Raw genomic sequence first — 15,588 nt, 5'->3', positions numbered from 1 at the left:
CTCCCAAGGATAGTCAAGACACAGCACTGAAGAAACTAGTCAAGTGCCAGTTCTTGGTTGACAAGGTAATTTGGAAAAATTGGATACCCAAGATCTATGTAGAGATCTTGTCCCATCAGTGGCTGTTCTTCCATGGACTACATAGGATTATCAATCAATCATCATCATCATCATCAACATAATCCTTAATAAAGGATTGTGGCATCAGGTAACTTCGAGGTCCTTACTTGGCCAGGTTTTACAGTTTTCTGACAACACACTGTTTTTCAAAAAATAAAAATCAACTAGAAAAGAATCTTTGTAATCTCATAAATCATTAAGTTGTCTGAAGTTGTATGGATGTATTCAGATGTTATGGAAGTCATTAATATGTTACAATGATGAAGAAAATATCTAGGAATTAATCTGGTGATATAGGACTTACACATGATGACAACATGTTCCTATTATTTATTTTGATTTAAAATTTTATTATGTAAAGCTGCACATCCCTAGAATTTTATATGCAAATTAGTGCCTCTTAATTCTTCCTCCCATATGAACCAGAGCATTAGCTGCACCACATTTTCAGTAAGGGGAGCTCCATATATATATATCTGTGCTTACATGTGCAAATCCCAAAGCTGTCCTTGCAGCTGAATGTTTTGGGTTCTGTCATTTGCAGGAAAATTGTTGTTACTAAGGGTAAAAACATAAGTATGCTTTGTATCAAAGTATAGGCCTCTGTTTCCTGGAAAGATTTGTGCACATGAATTAATATAATAAAAATAATATATTGCCTGATCTGTGATCTCCTTTAGGCTCATAAAAATGGTAAAAATTTACTCCACATTTGGGAGACTAAAACAGCCAAACACCATGTGCTGGCCAAAAACATTGCTGCATCATTGCAGTCCCTGAGCCACCAAAGGCATGTTGGATTGTTCAGGCATCTAAAGTGGAACTGTCCCATAAAATCTCACCTTGCCCTTTTGTTGGCTAAGCAGTGTGAAGAAGTGCATGTTCTACCCAAAGAAATGCTGTAAATTATCTTCCTGGTTACAAGGCAACAAAAGGGAAAGAACATTCTTTGCAGACAAACATGTTTGAGGCACAGCACTTCCTTAAGCAGACCAGTTTGTATAAGAGCTTACACTTTGCTCTTATTTCTTCTTGAGCATAAAATCTTGTGCCAGAGCTTTGCAGGGTCAGAGCAGCGTGCACACATTTTTTCTTAAAGTTATGAATTTGGTTGCAATAGTCAGTGATATTCTTAGTTCTTTTTTAGGGCTCTAATTTCCAAGGGCTGCTTTTATACTCACTTCATTTACACAATATTTCAGCTGTTAAAAAGTTATCTCATTCCATTGGATACAGGGGAAGCAAAAGGAGGCTAATTTCCATAGCTACATTTAACCTGGGTGAATAGCACTTAATTTTTCAGTAGGTGTTTTTTTCCTAACATTTCCATTAAATGAACCATTCTAAATAATGAAAATTATTATGACAAAGGGAGCCACAAGATCAAGCATAGAGTGTCTGGTATCTGTTCCACTTTATCTTGCATGCTGTCATCAGAGGATAAATTTATCAACAAAGATTTTCCAGGACATATTCCACATTTGTGAAGAACAACATTATCTTCTCAGTCTGCATCTTTCCTCTGTGTCATATGTTCTATAGCTTGGGAATACTGAACATTGTCTACTGCAGGCATGTGTTTTGCATGTCGAGACGTGATCTAAAATTTATGTAAGTGGATTTTTTCATTGTGACAATTCTCACCTTTTACCAATCTTTCCTAAGTACAGAGAAATGGACAGCCTGAATGGAGGTCCTTCTCAAAATACTGCTTCAAGCGGCAGAGAATAGAGCCATCTATTGATTGGGGGGTACAGTAATGTCTCCCTTCTGACACTCACAATGCTTTAAGAACTTACGTGCCACATTCTGAACACCAGCATTGCTCACAAGCTGTTATTTTGGTAAGTGCCATACTTCACAGATACATTCTTGAGAAGGAAAAGACCTAATTCCCACAGCTCCCAAGTGTGATTTGTTTAGCTATTAAGCACTGTGATCTAGAAAGCCTGCACAGGACTTTCTTCCAAATGTTAGGTAATGACTTTGGTCCTCCCTAGTATTTAATTTAGCAGCTACCTAACAAAAATGTAGGGGTAATATAATGAATTGCAAAATACACAACTGAACTGTCTGCTCCAATATGCTTTATTTATTAAAAATATACAAACAATATATTTTACACGTCTGTAGACTTTATGTTACCATGGTTAAAGTGGAAATACTTTATTACCAATAGTTTAAAAAGGCTGCACACAAGGCCATAATGAACCCAAAAATAGAAATCACTGGAGAAAATCACAGATGAATGCAAAGAGAATCATTGCACAGTAACAGCTAGCAGACACTCTATTTGATGTTTTGATATATTTCATACGAAAATAAATAGTACTCAGTTTTTAACTAGAAAAAAAAAAAAAAACAAAAAAAATACATGAAAAGAAAAAATGCTCTACCAACCCCGTGTGCTTTGACCCTGCAGGCACCCCTGCGTATTCCCAGCTGCAGTGCCGGATAAGGCAGCGGGAGCGCACGCCAGCCCCCACTGGGTGGCACTCAATGACCAGGCGTGCAGCGAGCGCCGTGTGCTCCCCGCTCCGTGTGCTCCCCGAGCCTCCGAGGCGCTGCCCGCGGAGCTGCCCCGCTCCTCGCACTATTCTGAACCACAGCTGGATGTTCTCCATCAGCTTGGCCTTTACAGCCGGCAAGTGCAGCACTGCGTGCTCTAGGAGCAATTGGATGGCAGGATGGAGACAGCAGCTGTGACAGAAGGCACTGCCCCAATAGCAATCGGCACTTTGCTCATGACTGTCCATCTGTCATATCAGAGCTTCACCTTTACTTCATCCTTTTGTTTCGTGATAACAAGTCAGAATAAATCAACCTGTCAAACCTTCACGAGAAGCTCTAATGCAGCTGTTGACCAAAGCTAGTTTAATATACAGTGCCCACCATATAGAAGCAAAGAAAAGCAAACTTTGCATCTGTTAGCATGCAGTAGTGCAGCCTCACAAATGCCAACCTTTCAAGGCTATGTGCTTTCCTCAGGACTCAAACCTAGTCTTCTGACAAACACTAATCTTAAAAAAACTTTAAATGTTTCTCACTTTTTTGTGATGTGAACTTGTTTGAAGCAAACCAAATATCTGAAAAACCCCTCAGAGGAACTTAGTGCTTATGATTTTGCCTGCTAAAACATGGTATCAGCATAGGCCTTTGTTTTCCACTTGTATGTTAAAAAACATCATGTGTGAACATGGAATTGGCTGCAGGAGGTCACACTGAAGACTCATCCAGTGCAGCCGTGGCCAGTACTACATCGCATTTTTAACGGAATACCCAAATACTGATGGCAAATGCTTGCAGTTCCTAGCAGCCTGGAGCTCAGGCACTCACACAGAGGTGATGTTTGTGCTTCATAGCTTTGGTATCTCTTCTGTTTATTTGGTGGGGGTGCAAATAATGAACTGGTTTTATTTCCATTTTCTCAAGATGCATACAATTTGCCTTTGGACGCTCTGCATGGCAATATGTTCCACATTTAACTACACATTGCTTGAAAAGGGCTCTATTTCTGTTTGTTTTGAACAAAAAGAATATTGCTGGATTAAGTATGTGTTAGACACAAGGAGAGAAGTTTGACAGTTTTAAATCAGATGGGAGGGCTGCCTAACCAAACAGACCTACGCATGCTATTTGCATCATATATGATAAAAGGAGTCATAATTATTTTTATATCTTCTCTGAAGTCAGGTGATTATAGCATCTATAAGGCTTGGCTACAAAGCCTATGACCTTCAGAACCAAACTAGCACAATGTTTATCCAGGCATGGAGGTGCTGTGAGTATAAAGCTCATTATTTCAGGCCTTTCCAGACTGAGAGAAAGTGTTATATTCATAATGACACATGGGAAGTATGGTGATATAAAGCACTGAGGTGAGATTCTGTGCCATGCTTGAGTCATCTTACAAGATTTTTAGATGTGAAGATAGTTTTACACCTACCCAGTTTTGAGGCTGTCTATGCCTGAGGAGCTCTGCCTGTTAACTTACACTGTTTAAAACTCTCTGAGGCATTCACAGGGTCAACACTGCCTTGTATCATCTCCTCCTTCTAAAACTTTTTCTATGATACAAAATACATGTTGTATATTTGAAGTCAGCAAAAGGTTCAAACTCTTTGAACTGACTCTAGACTAAATCCATCAAGAAGCTCTGTGGTTCCTCCTTTTGACAGCTTAGTGTATTGCTTCCTCTAGAAGTCAGGCCAGGGTAATTATGAGTGAACCTGCTCCCTTAAATGGATAGGAAAAAGAACTTTTCTTTGGAAAACAGTTTAAAGACCGGTGGTTGAAAGCTTTTTTATTGAAAATACAATTAAAATCTAATGATAAAGGCCTGGAAGTTTCTTACATTTATTCACATGTGTCATTTTTAACAACTGAAAAATGGGCCTTGGCATTTTCCTATCCTAAGGTCAGCCAGAAAGTTAGGTGCAAACCTTGAGTTTAAAATTAATTTTGAATAAATCTGTAAACAAAGCTAACTGGATCACATTCCTTCCAGCTGACCCTATGTGAAGCCTGTTGAATTATGTCAACAAGGGAAAAATTTGACCTATCTTGTTTATAAAATGTTGCGCAAACACAACAAATACATTGAGTAAACGGTTCCAGAAAGAGTGCAGCATCATCATCCAAAATATGTTCTAGGAAACATAACGGTAGATAGTGAGCTGAAGACTTGCATCATGGAGAAAAAGCTAAATAAGGATTCAAATCTGTTCTAACAAATTTAGGCCTGCTGCTCTTATTTCTTTCTGTATTTAATTTAGAACAGAAGAAAAATCTACTTATCAATCAGACAGAACCAAATTCACCTCTGGTTTAACTCAGCTGGATTTAAGACCAAGACTGAATCAATATTTTGATTGCCAGAGGATGACACAGAGTGGGCATGGGTAAAGTGCAGGATACAATTCTATCTGCATATGCTGAGTATCCAAAACCAGTAAGTATACTTAGTGTTCAATACAGGGATGAAAATACTTCAGTATTTATTTCACAAGAGACCTGATCAACTGTCACAGATGTCCTGTTCTGTCCTCAGCTTCTGTGTGGTACTACATCCCCTGGCAGGAGTTTCTCCTTGTGTCCTGCAAAGCCTGGTAAACTGGTGTTGGTATCAGAATCTGCTTTTTGCTGATGAGCAACTGAGCCCTGGGGACACTGCAATGGGAGAGTTCTGAGAGGGTGAACCAGTCAAAACTTCAAGAAGGCATCTGTTTATGCTCAGCTTTTAGGCAAACCTCCTGTTAGCAAACAAAAATCAAGCAATGTTTAAACATACAGACCTAAACACGAAGCCTTAGATCTACAATACTGCTGCTGCATTGTGGTTTCTGATGGTTACATCATTTAACAATTCTCAGCCTCCAAGACAGTGGGGGCTGAGTTTGACAGCTCTCCAAGGGAAGCCAGACTAAAGGGGGCATACTCTCCCTTCCCCAAAATCCACTGTATGTCACTTCTGTTTACATATAGCTTTTGTGTGGATCAAGACCAGTCTGGTCCAAAGGTTTGCTTCCTCTTTCTCTAGGTCAGAGGCAGTCTGGTCTGTCTGCTAGACAGATTTTACACTTTTCTGTGTGCAGGTCCAGTCCAGCCTCTCCAGGTGGGTGTTTTGCTGACTGCATGCTGACCATCTGATTCAGGTCTTTGCAGTCTGGGTATGATTATCTCAGCTCTACTATTTTTGTGTAACCATGCTGAGCAAACAGGTATTACACAATATTTCACTTCCTAAGTCAAACAGTCTTGTGATATGTCTGGGTACAAGGCAAGCAGGACGCCTCATGTTTCTGCTTTAACTCAAGCAGTCTTGTAGCATATTTGGGTACAACACAAACAAAATATATTTCTCAAAAAGGTCTTCTCATCTCAAAGTTTTCCTTACTGAGTGTTGAAGATTGCACGTAAGATGTTTTCCATTACCATCTGTATGGCTGATTACCTTGTCAAGTGAGCAGTTTGCCTTACCTCTCTCTTTGAATGACCACATTCACATCTTCCTCGGGAGGGGGCCTCTGCTGATAACAGGCTATTGAATATCAGTGCATGACTGATAAGAACTATAACATCCCATTGTGAGATGCTCCGCCCAGAGGGAGGAGCCAAGCACTGCCACCCCAATATACTCTGAGATTTTGAAATTGCAACTCGTTTTTTCTCCACGAGATTCCCCAGAGGAACAGCAGCTGCCTTTTCCTCCTGGATCTTCAGAGGAAGACTACATCCTTCTCTACAGAGCCCCCTTGCTCCAACAGAACCACCCCTGATACTTCAGAGGACTGCAGCCACATTTTCAATCGGACTGCCACCAACACCCTGACCCACAGGGTGTCAGGTTGGGTTCTGACTCTGTCAGTGTTGTTCCAGTGGACTGCATTGTTTATTTTATTCTTTTTATTTCTTCCCTATTAAAGAACTGTTATTTCCTGCTCCCATATCTTTGCCTGAGAGCCCCTTAATTTAAAATTATAGCAATTCGGAGGGGTGGGGAGGGTTTACATTCTCAATTTCAGGGGAGGCTCCTGCCTTCCTTAGCAGACTCCTGTCTTCCCAAACCAAGACACTAAGTCTTGCTTCCTGACATTCTGGAGGTAAACTAGGCCATCCTGCAACTGAGCACAACATGACTTTCCTTTTTTTTTTTTTGTCAAATCACCTTTTACTCAGTATGGAGCTACTCACTGACTCATCTGAGAACACCCTCTACTCCTCCTCTACCTGAGCCACTGTAAACTGCCTTCTCCTATCAGTCAAAAGATAAATGTGCATGTAAATATTGGGTTTTCTATAAAAAGGAACAGGTCATTCATATGCTTACATGTTAAGATGATGATTGTGCACTTCTCTGACTTGCAACTTGGTAGCAGTAATGATTACTTGCTTAATGAGGGCTGGATACAAATACTAGAGGGAATTTATAATCTCCTTTTCTTCAACTGTGAACCACAGCAGATGGTTTCAGTCTATGCAGATTAAGAGCACAGTAACACATTTTGTATTTCCATAATAAACAAGAATAACTTAACACCAATTACAGTTAGATTGTGCAGAATAGGAAAGACAGCATTCCAAGCAGCGAACATCTACTGATTTGAGCAGATTTTGAGATAATAAATATTACATTTGGCAGTTTAGAATCATCCACACCACAAATGGAGGAGAAACTGTGAGAGAGAAGAATACATCTGCCAAAACTGGGATTTGGGTCTCCTTTCCTTTACATCACTCTTCCAGTGAAGTCTTCACAGTAATTTCCAATATAGATTTTTTATGTTAGAACTAGTTCGGTCACTGGAACAGTTCCCCTGAGCTCCCCTCTCTTACATCCTATGTTGTCTCCAGGAGGTTAAATCAAAGCATGAACAGGAGAGGACAGATGGGGAAGTGCAAGAAAATGACACATCAGTACCCATCAGTGTGTCTGCTATCAGTTCCAGCAGACTTAAGTGTTGTCATCAGAGCAAAGAAGAACTTTAACAAGGAATTTAAAGGTTGTATTAGATATTCATACACATATTACATATTCATAAATCTCTTCCTAGTGGGCAGCACAGGGCAAACATGAAACAATTGGGCAATGCATATTGTGACAGATTTTCCACAAACCCACCTCAACCAGACCTGCACAAGGGCCTGCCCAGGAAATCTCATGCACTTGGTTTTTGTTCATGACTCACCATTCTGCAGCCCAGGTGGCTGAACTGATGCCAAACATGAGCTGGCAATTCAAAGCCAGGTGATCTCTTGTCACTGCACAAGGACAGTGTCCAAGATGGAGAGGGCATTGTCTGTATGACTGCACCTGCAGCAGAGACAGGCATTTCTGTTGAGTTAGTGCCAAGGTAGGTCCTTGCTTATCTTTGAGGAGTGATTGACAGTTAACAAGCGTTGTGCAGATTGAACCATGGATTTAGTCAGGAAGGGTCCAGGACATAAAATGATACCTGGTGTCTTTGCTGGTCCCACAGTTCATGATGTCACCCAGTTTCTGACACAAAATAGATATTGTACAATTGAATCAAAATAATTACAGGGGCTAAATAGAAGAAACTGTTCCAAATGCAGCTTGTCTTGAAAGAAAAAGCAATCCTTTGGAGAATAAAGGAAAGTCAGAATTTTCCCCTATTTTGTGGTCAAATTTAGGGAAAGTGTTTGCAGCAAAATTCTGAAGGGCTGTGAATGCGGAAAGATTGAAATCACTAGGACCTTTGTTCAGGAGGGAGAAAAGAATATGAGTGACAGAAATACATAATAGACTTAGAAGTCAGCAAAGCACAAGGGCAGAAGCTGCATTAAAGTGTGATTTTTTTGATGAAAACCCAGATAGGAATTGTATGCTAAAGATGTAAAGAGAAAGGATGATAAAGCACTAAACAGGAAAGGCAGGTGAGTTTGTAAGATTTTAAGACAGGAGGGGTTAAATCATGCCTGGATCTGTGAGGAAGACAACCCAAAGAAGAGTGACTAGAAGGACTGATGATGATTAAGGACAGTGTGATGAGTGGGTAACAGAAACTAAAAGAAAGGATGAAATGAAGTTCTTAGGAACATGGTCAGAAGAGGAAGACAAATGGGAAATTTGAAGTCTAACTGTCTATCGTGGCAGGAATAGCACACTGCAAACATGTAAGGGCATATGTGGTTTTGGGTCTGGAACTCTCCCCTGTCTCTTCTCAGGCTCTGCAGTGTGAGCACGTATCACTGGGTCAGTTTTCATGAGAAAACTGGGCCCAGGCTCTGGCAGTCATGCTGTTGGCACCAGGCTGGGTGCTGGGTCCCAGAAAAGTGTGAGTGTTTAGGGAACACAGCTGTGGGAGGTTCTCATGTTGCAAGCAGGATCTGTGCACTAGGATGCTCCTGTCAGCTTGGCAGAGATTTGTTTCACCACAGGTATCAGAAGTGTGGAACAGCTGGATTCTAACAAATCACTGAAGTATCAAATCAGCCTGTCTGTTCCCAACACACTTAATTAATCTACAGGCTTTGGATATAAGACAAACTTAATTCCTGTGTTTGTAATTATTATCCATAGAGCTGTGAAGGTAGCTCTGAGCAGGAATTCATGTTTTGGCTTACATCAGGTAAAACAGATTCCTTCCCTGAGGATCCACTTTGATGCAAGGGAAAGGCAGATCTGACCTGGTGATAGTGAGAGCTATGCCAACAGAAGCATAAAGTCCTGCCAGGACCATCCAAGGTGAACAGATCTAAGATTAAAGAACAAATGAAAAACAGCTTCTGGTCATCTAGGATGGTGTCTATGTAATCACTCAGGAGAAAAAGTTACTAAAATACAGTATAATTATTATAATAGACAGGATAGTAGACAAGGAGGGCAGAAACTTACTGTGCCCTAGGATACCTGACAGAACAAGCAGCATTTGTTTTTAGACAAGATACTAATGCATTAGAAAGTCAGAAAGTCAAAAACTGCCCTAGAAGTTTTACTAGGCAAAGTAAAACCAGCCCTTTAAACTGCATAATAATAACAACTGCATAATAATAATCTGACCAGAAGTCAAATTAATTCCTGGTAGAATTTTGCTGCCTTTAGGGGCAAAAGAAGATGTTGTCTCCTTTCATGCACACATTCATTGTGTTGCATTTTTTTGTTACTATTTTTTGTAACCTCAACCCCAAGAGGTGTAATGCATTTTAATTTCTCTTTAAGTAGATCACTGGTTTTCCTTTTCTGCACTGCCCTCTTTCTAAAACAACTTGTAGTCTAAATCTTTATTTATTCTTTTTAAAATGGGAGAGGCAGGGGAAAAGCTCCACAGACATTTCAAATCTATTTTGGCAATTCTACTGAATTCGGCTTTAACCTCACCCACTCAATACCCACCAGGCTGTTCTCAAGTTCTTGTTTTTCCATCTGCTACTCCTATATGGAGAAGGATCTGGGGAAGAAGGCATCCCAGAAAGATAAATCTGCATACTGCAGAAAAGAGGAAACTTGTTCTTAAAGACCATGACAAAGCAACCCAACCTGTCACTAAAGTTGTCACCATTCTGGTCATGCAGGGTTTTTGTAAAAAGACAGTGTGTTACTGACCATCAGGAGCTTAAAAGAAAACTGTCTAAAACTCCATCCAATTATGGTCTTCCCATATTTGTCTCCACTGAAAATTACAGTTAATTCTTCTCCCATCTCCCAGATACCTTTCAGAACTTGGTAATACAATAACTCACAAAATGTCAAAACAATCATGTACCCAGCATGAGGTGGGGAGAGACCTCAGAGAGGAATTGACAAGAATTAGAGTAGATGCAGGCAGTAGCTGTCTACAAAAGGGTTCATTTTGATTGTTTGCCTGAAAGGTGGAAGAGATTGCCTCAGTAAATTCTGAACGTGGGATGCTACAGGCTGTAACCTCACTGGCTGCATTAGGTCAGCACCCTGAAGCCCAGATTACAAATCCAGGGCCATGCCACAGGGTCTACTGTGCTGCTTGGAGCCTGTGAAAGCAACATTCAGACTCCTATCTCTGCCAACACAAGATGTGAGGTTCACAGGCACTGTGGGAGGAAGATATAAATAATAAATGAGCTATATAATGACAGCTAGCTGTACCTAATTATAGTTCTAGTTGCCCTTTTGAATAAAGAAAGTTCAAAGCTGCTGCAAAAAGAGGCTGATACCTTTTCTGAATGGTGTTTGAACTTCAGAGATTATTAACATGAAAAAGTGAGGAGATGCCAATGGAAGCCACACCAGCCTGTCATAGCCTTGTTGAAGAGAGAAGCAATGTCTCTAATACCAGTTTATTTACACATCAAAACATTCTTCATCTTAAATTAATATTTAGCCTGAATACAGAAGCAATGCAAGAATTAAAATTAAATTGTGTACATTATCTGGAAGATGTTCTTCCTTACAGCTTTTGCTACCTGACTTGGGACACTAATCTAGGAAAGTAGCTCTGCAGGCTCTGTAAAAAGGGAGCACAGGGGTCAGCTAACTCCAGAATGCAGGTCCCTAGCCTGGGCATTTAAGTATCTAATGCTAAGTGTGTAAATGTATTTACCTCCTCATTCCTCTCTATTCATTCAGAAGAATTTGTTCCTGGTGCCCTTCCTATGCTGCAAACCAGGGATTATGAATGTCTGATCACTATGAACTGAATTTCTCTCAGATTAGGAGAAAAACAGAGCCCATGGAATAGGAAGCCCACGGAATTGGTGGGCTTGTGTTCTTTTCCAGCTCTTGGTGACTTCTTGAGGCTTACTGGGGGTCAGTACACATTTTCCTCACATTTTTCTATCTGTAAAATAAATTCAATAATTCCTCATCACATTTTAAAATAAATCTTCACCTTTGGGTAACAAAGTTTTAATTACTATGATTATTTTTCTCCCAGCACAACTATCTATCTCTATGGGTACATTTAAGTTATCATTACATATTTCTAAATAATCTGAGTAGTATCCTAAATTAGGATTCTTTTTAAACTTTAAGTGTATTTACACTTTCATACATAATATGAAATGTACTTTCACATAAAAGTTAAACTACTACAGTATATTGAAATAACTGCATTTGTAGAAAATCCAAAAACAGTATCAAAGGACTTGCAAAAGTGCACAATGCCTTTGGGCAAATAGTTAACAAAAGTAATTGTGGGTTGTTTTTATTCCATGTTCTATGTGCCTCCTCATTTTCTTTTCAGTCTCTGTTCTCTTGTAGTTATTTTTCTAAAGAAAAATGTTCTGTGGAAGTCGTTCCATGTGCAGTCTCTACACTACCCATACAGTCATTTTTTGTTGGAGGAGTTCTTCTGTGATGCTAAATTGATAATGGATGCTAAATCGATAAATACCAATTTTAATTTTTACAGTTCTTGGGTGAGTGTGTTAAGCAAGTAGGCACTTTACCTTTACTTTGCTTACAGAAATAGGTCTCAGGTCATATTTTACACTAATTTTTCTCTTAGTACATATCATTTTTTTATTAATTAAAGCTAATCTATCAAAAGGATAACAATATTTATTAATCTGAAACACTCCTGGGTATAGAGGTTGGTTTTCTGTACAGCACTGCAACATGAAGATTGCAACTGAGAATGTTTTGTTTTCCAATGTTTTATGGTCTTAATTATTTAATATGGTCTCTTGTGTTTGTCCCCTGTGGTTTTACGCTTCCTAAAATAGATCTCTGTACTGGTTAAATACAAACATACTAATGTATTAAATTTTTTTTTAAAGACCAGAGAGATCTTAATAGCATTTATTTTTTTTCTCTTTTACATAGTTGACACCAGAGCTAGTTAAAGGTATTTTAATGGGATAAAAAGCTTCTGATACCATCTGATAGATTTTAGGTTCTCTCCAGATGACTTGCTTTCAAAAGAATCTCTTCTAATGGCTTGCCAACATTCACAGTCCCCACACTGCAAATTACGTACTATTTATATTACTTAATGTTAGAGCACGTATTTGTGGATGCCCCATCCCTGGAGGTGTTCCAGGCCAGGTTGATGGGGCTCTGAGCAACCTGGACTAGTGAAAGGTGTTCCTGCTCATTGAACAGGGTTAGAACTAGATGATCTTTAAAGTCTCTTCTAACTGTGCTATGATTCTATGATTCCAAAATAATAGAAATGTAACATTTTCATGTATGATTGGTTAATATTACTTGTACTGCTGTGGCTGAAAGTACTACTTTTGAATGTCAGAAAATATACAGTGAATGCGTACATGAATAATGGGTTAAAAATTAATGAAAGCTGATTTGTTTATTTTTGTATTTCAAAATGGAGAGTATTTCAAAATGTAACAGCCATTAAATATCCCTACTATTATTTACATTTAAGTCAAAAGCCTGAAAGCAATTATTTGGCATAATGCATACTAATAAAGAAATCAAATTACATAGAAATTAATTATTTGATTGCAAGTGAAAAAATGAGTTTTATGAGCAAGTAAACAGTGAAAACAAATGAATGAAAATATCAAATATGGTAGCAGTACTTAAATTACAAATGCTGATAGTATCTGTCAGCATTGAGGAAATGATGAATAAGCAGCAGGAACACAACCCCTGACTACAGTGAACCCAAATGTGAAGAGCAGTAATCTAATCAGAGCTAGTACTACATCCTGCCTGATCCCCAGTGCAAATGAAAACTATTCTGTTAAAAGGACATAAATTACACTAACAGCTCCCAAGTATATCTATGCACATATGTTCATATCCCTATAGATGTACATACAATTATCTGAAAGAGCAGTAAATATCCTAAAATGTCCTAATACATGCAATGTTTCAAGTTTTGGGTTTTCTCTAGAGCTATCTGTGTGATGTACCGTGGCACTTGTATCCCCATACATGCAGGTTTCTTTACAGGAAACCTTTCTTTTTCCAGGCGCACTTACACAGGCATGGCTACCGTGGCTCTCACTAACCTGGCCTTTTGTCCCAACAAGTGCCCTGATGGATCATTTTGTCAGTAAAAAATCATACCATAATCATAAAATCTTTTTAATAAAATTCAGCTTGCTGTAGCATAGCTAACCCTGCCTTTTTGAAAGTTTCTACAAAACAAAAGAGGCGCTCTCATCATAAGTAAGGAGATGAAAAAGGAAGTTAATGCTTTGGAGGAAGGAAAACACTGTAAGGAAAGCTGAATTTTTGTTCTGCTGTGTACTTATTAAAAGTAATTGTACGCACAGTGTCAACTTGCAAATCATCAAAGTTTTAGTAAAAAAATAAAATACACGTGGATAGACTTTCAGTGGGAAATTAATGAAATTAATAAGGCTGCCCCACTGAAAGCCAGGGCAGATGAGAGGGTGTGGACTGCAGGGGAAATTCCTCCTCAGAGAGAAGGACAATATGGTAAGAGATGTTGGAACATCAGGTGATGCTTTGCCAACCTGGAATGCTGAGTACTCATTGGAATAAAAGACTTCCTTCTTGGCTGCTATTCGAAAAATGTGAATTTATTTGTCAGTGAAAAAGGTACATTTGCGCTCCTCATCACAAAACCTGAATGATCAAGGCTCTGCACAAGGATGGACCTGTGAACCACATTCCTAAGGACCAGCTGCACCTAAGGAAGAGTCTGTTACCCACATCTAGCCCAGATAAGTCGTGGATGCCCCATTCCCACCAGTGCTCCAGCCCAGCTGGATGGGGTTCTGAGCAGCCAGGCCTAGTGGAAGGTCTCCCTGCCCATGGCACAGGTTGGAACCAGATGATGTTAAAGTTCCCCTCCAACCCAAACCACTCTGTCTCTTTGATCCTCTGTTCCAGCATTTGTACTGTATTAACTGGATTATGGTGTCATACAATGTGAAAAATGCATATTTTATGATTAGCTTTACGCAAATATTAAAATGATTATTATATGTGTTATGTTATAAGGTTATGCTGTATTAATTCTTCTAAGTAGTGTGTTAAATATAGTTTTAGGTTATAACTTAATGTTAAAATAGAAACTATGTATGCGGGATATTTTTTTAAGAAAGGAATGAGGTACTCGCACCAGATAGCAGCCACAGGATGCCTAAATCTTCCAGAGAAAAAGAATTTATTGCTTCATTATCAGAAGAAACAAACTTCTTCCCGCCTCGCTCAGCCATGAAGATGCCGCCAGGATTCAGAGGAAGAAGCCAACACTGACCAGACAGAATCCTGTGTTTGAATGGAATTTATGCATCATGTATGAGGTGCATGAATATGCCACAGGCTATTGTTTTTTTGGGCTAATCCTCTGTTAACGTGTGTACTTTTTCGGGCTTATTTTGCCCAGAAAGAAGTACCTAGACATCCCTAACTCTTTGTTTCTATTGTCTCGTATTGTCCTAAATCCTAATTGTCCAAGTTTTTATTACTCTAATTATATTACTATTTTTATAAACATTTTATTACTATTAAACTTTTAAAATTGTAAAAACAAGTGATTGGCATTTTTCACACAAGGATGGACCTGTGCACCTTGTTCTGAGAAACCAGCTGCACCTAAGGAAGAGCCTGTTACTCCCATCTAGTCCAGATAAGTCGTGGATGCCCCATTCCCACCAGTGTTCCAGCGCAGCCTGGATGGGGCTCTGAGCAGCCTGGCCTAGCGAGCGGTGTCCCTGCTCATGGCACGGGTTGGAACCACAAGATGTTTTAAGTTCCCTTCCAACCCAAACCATTCTGTGATTCTGTGATCCTCAGTTCCAGCATTTGTACTGTATTAACTGGATTATGGTGTCATACGAGAATGCTTATCAGAGGCCAAAAAGACCATCAATGTTTATTGTTTCTCCTAAAGGAGGACAAAACACAGGCGCAAGCAGCCCAAACAAGTGGGTAGGAAGGTGAGAAACACAGTGCTGAAAAATCCCTCTCTAGTTTCCTGTCATTTTCCGCTGCTATTAGCTCTTGTTTCCGAAGGAATCTGTTTTCTCCACGCTGGTGCGTGCCACAGAGGCTGGAACTCCCGCGGACAGCCTCAGGCACGGCTGAGG

At 39.5% G+C, this 15,588-nt stretch overlaps 1 protein-coding gene across 1 annotated transcript in view; it reads left to right on the top strand.

Moving 5' to 3' along the window:
* Window positions 1-15,588, top strand: part of NDUFV2 (NADH:ubiquinone oxidoreductase core subunit V2) — a 37,730-nt gene that overhangs the window by 8,783 nt on the left and 13,359 nt on the right. Inside the window, exon 3 of the mRNA XM_014307957.2 lies at window positions 2,543-2,768. Within this exon, the coding sequence (XP_014163432.1) occupies window positions 2,543-2,768 (226 nt within the window). The remainder of the gene's footprint in view (window positions 1-2,542; window positions 2,769-15,588) is intronic.

This window comes from Geospiza fortis, unplaced genomic scaffold (assembly GCF_000277835.1).
Source record: "Geospiza fortis unplaced genomic scaffold, GeoFor_1.0 scaffold100, whole genome shotgun sequence".
Taxonomy (NCBI): Eukaryota; Metazoa; Chordata; class Aves; order Passeriformes; family Thraupidae; genus Geospiza; species Geospiza fortis.
Note: the sequence above shows the minus strand (reverse complement) of the source record. Positions and strands in the feature narration are given on the sequence as shown.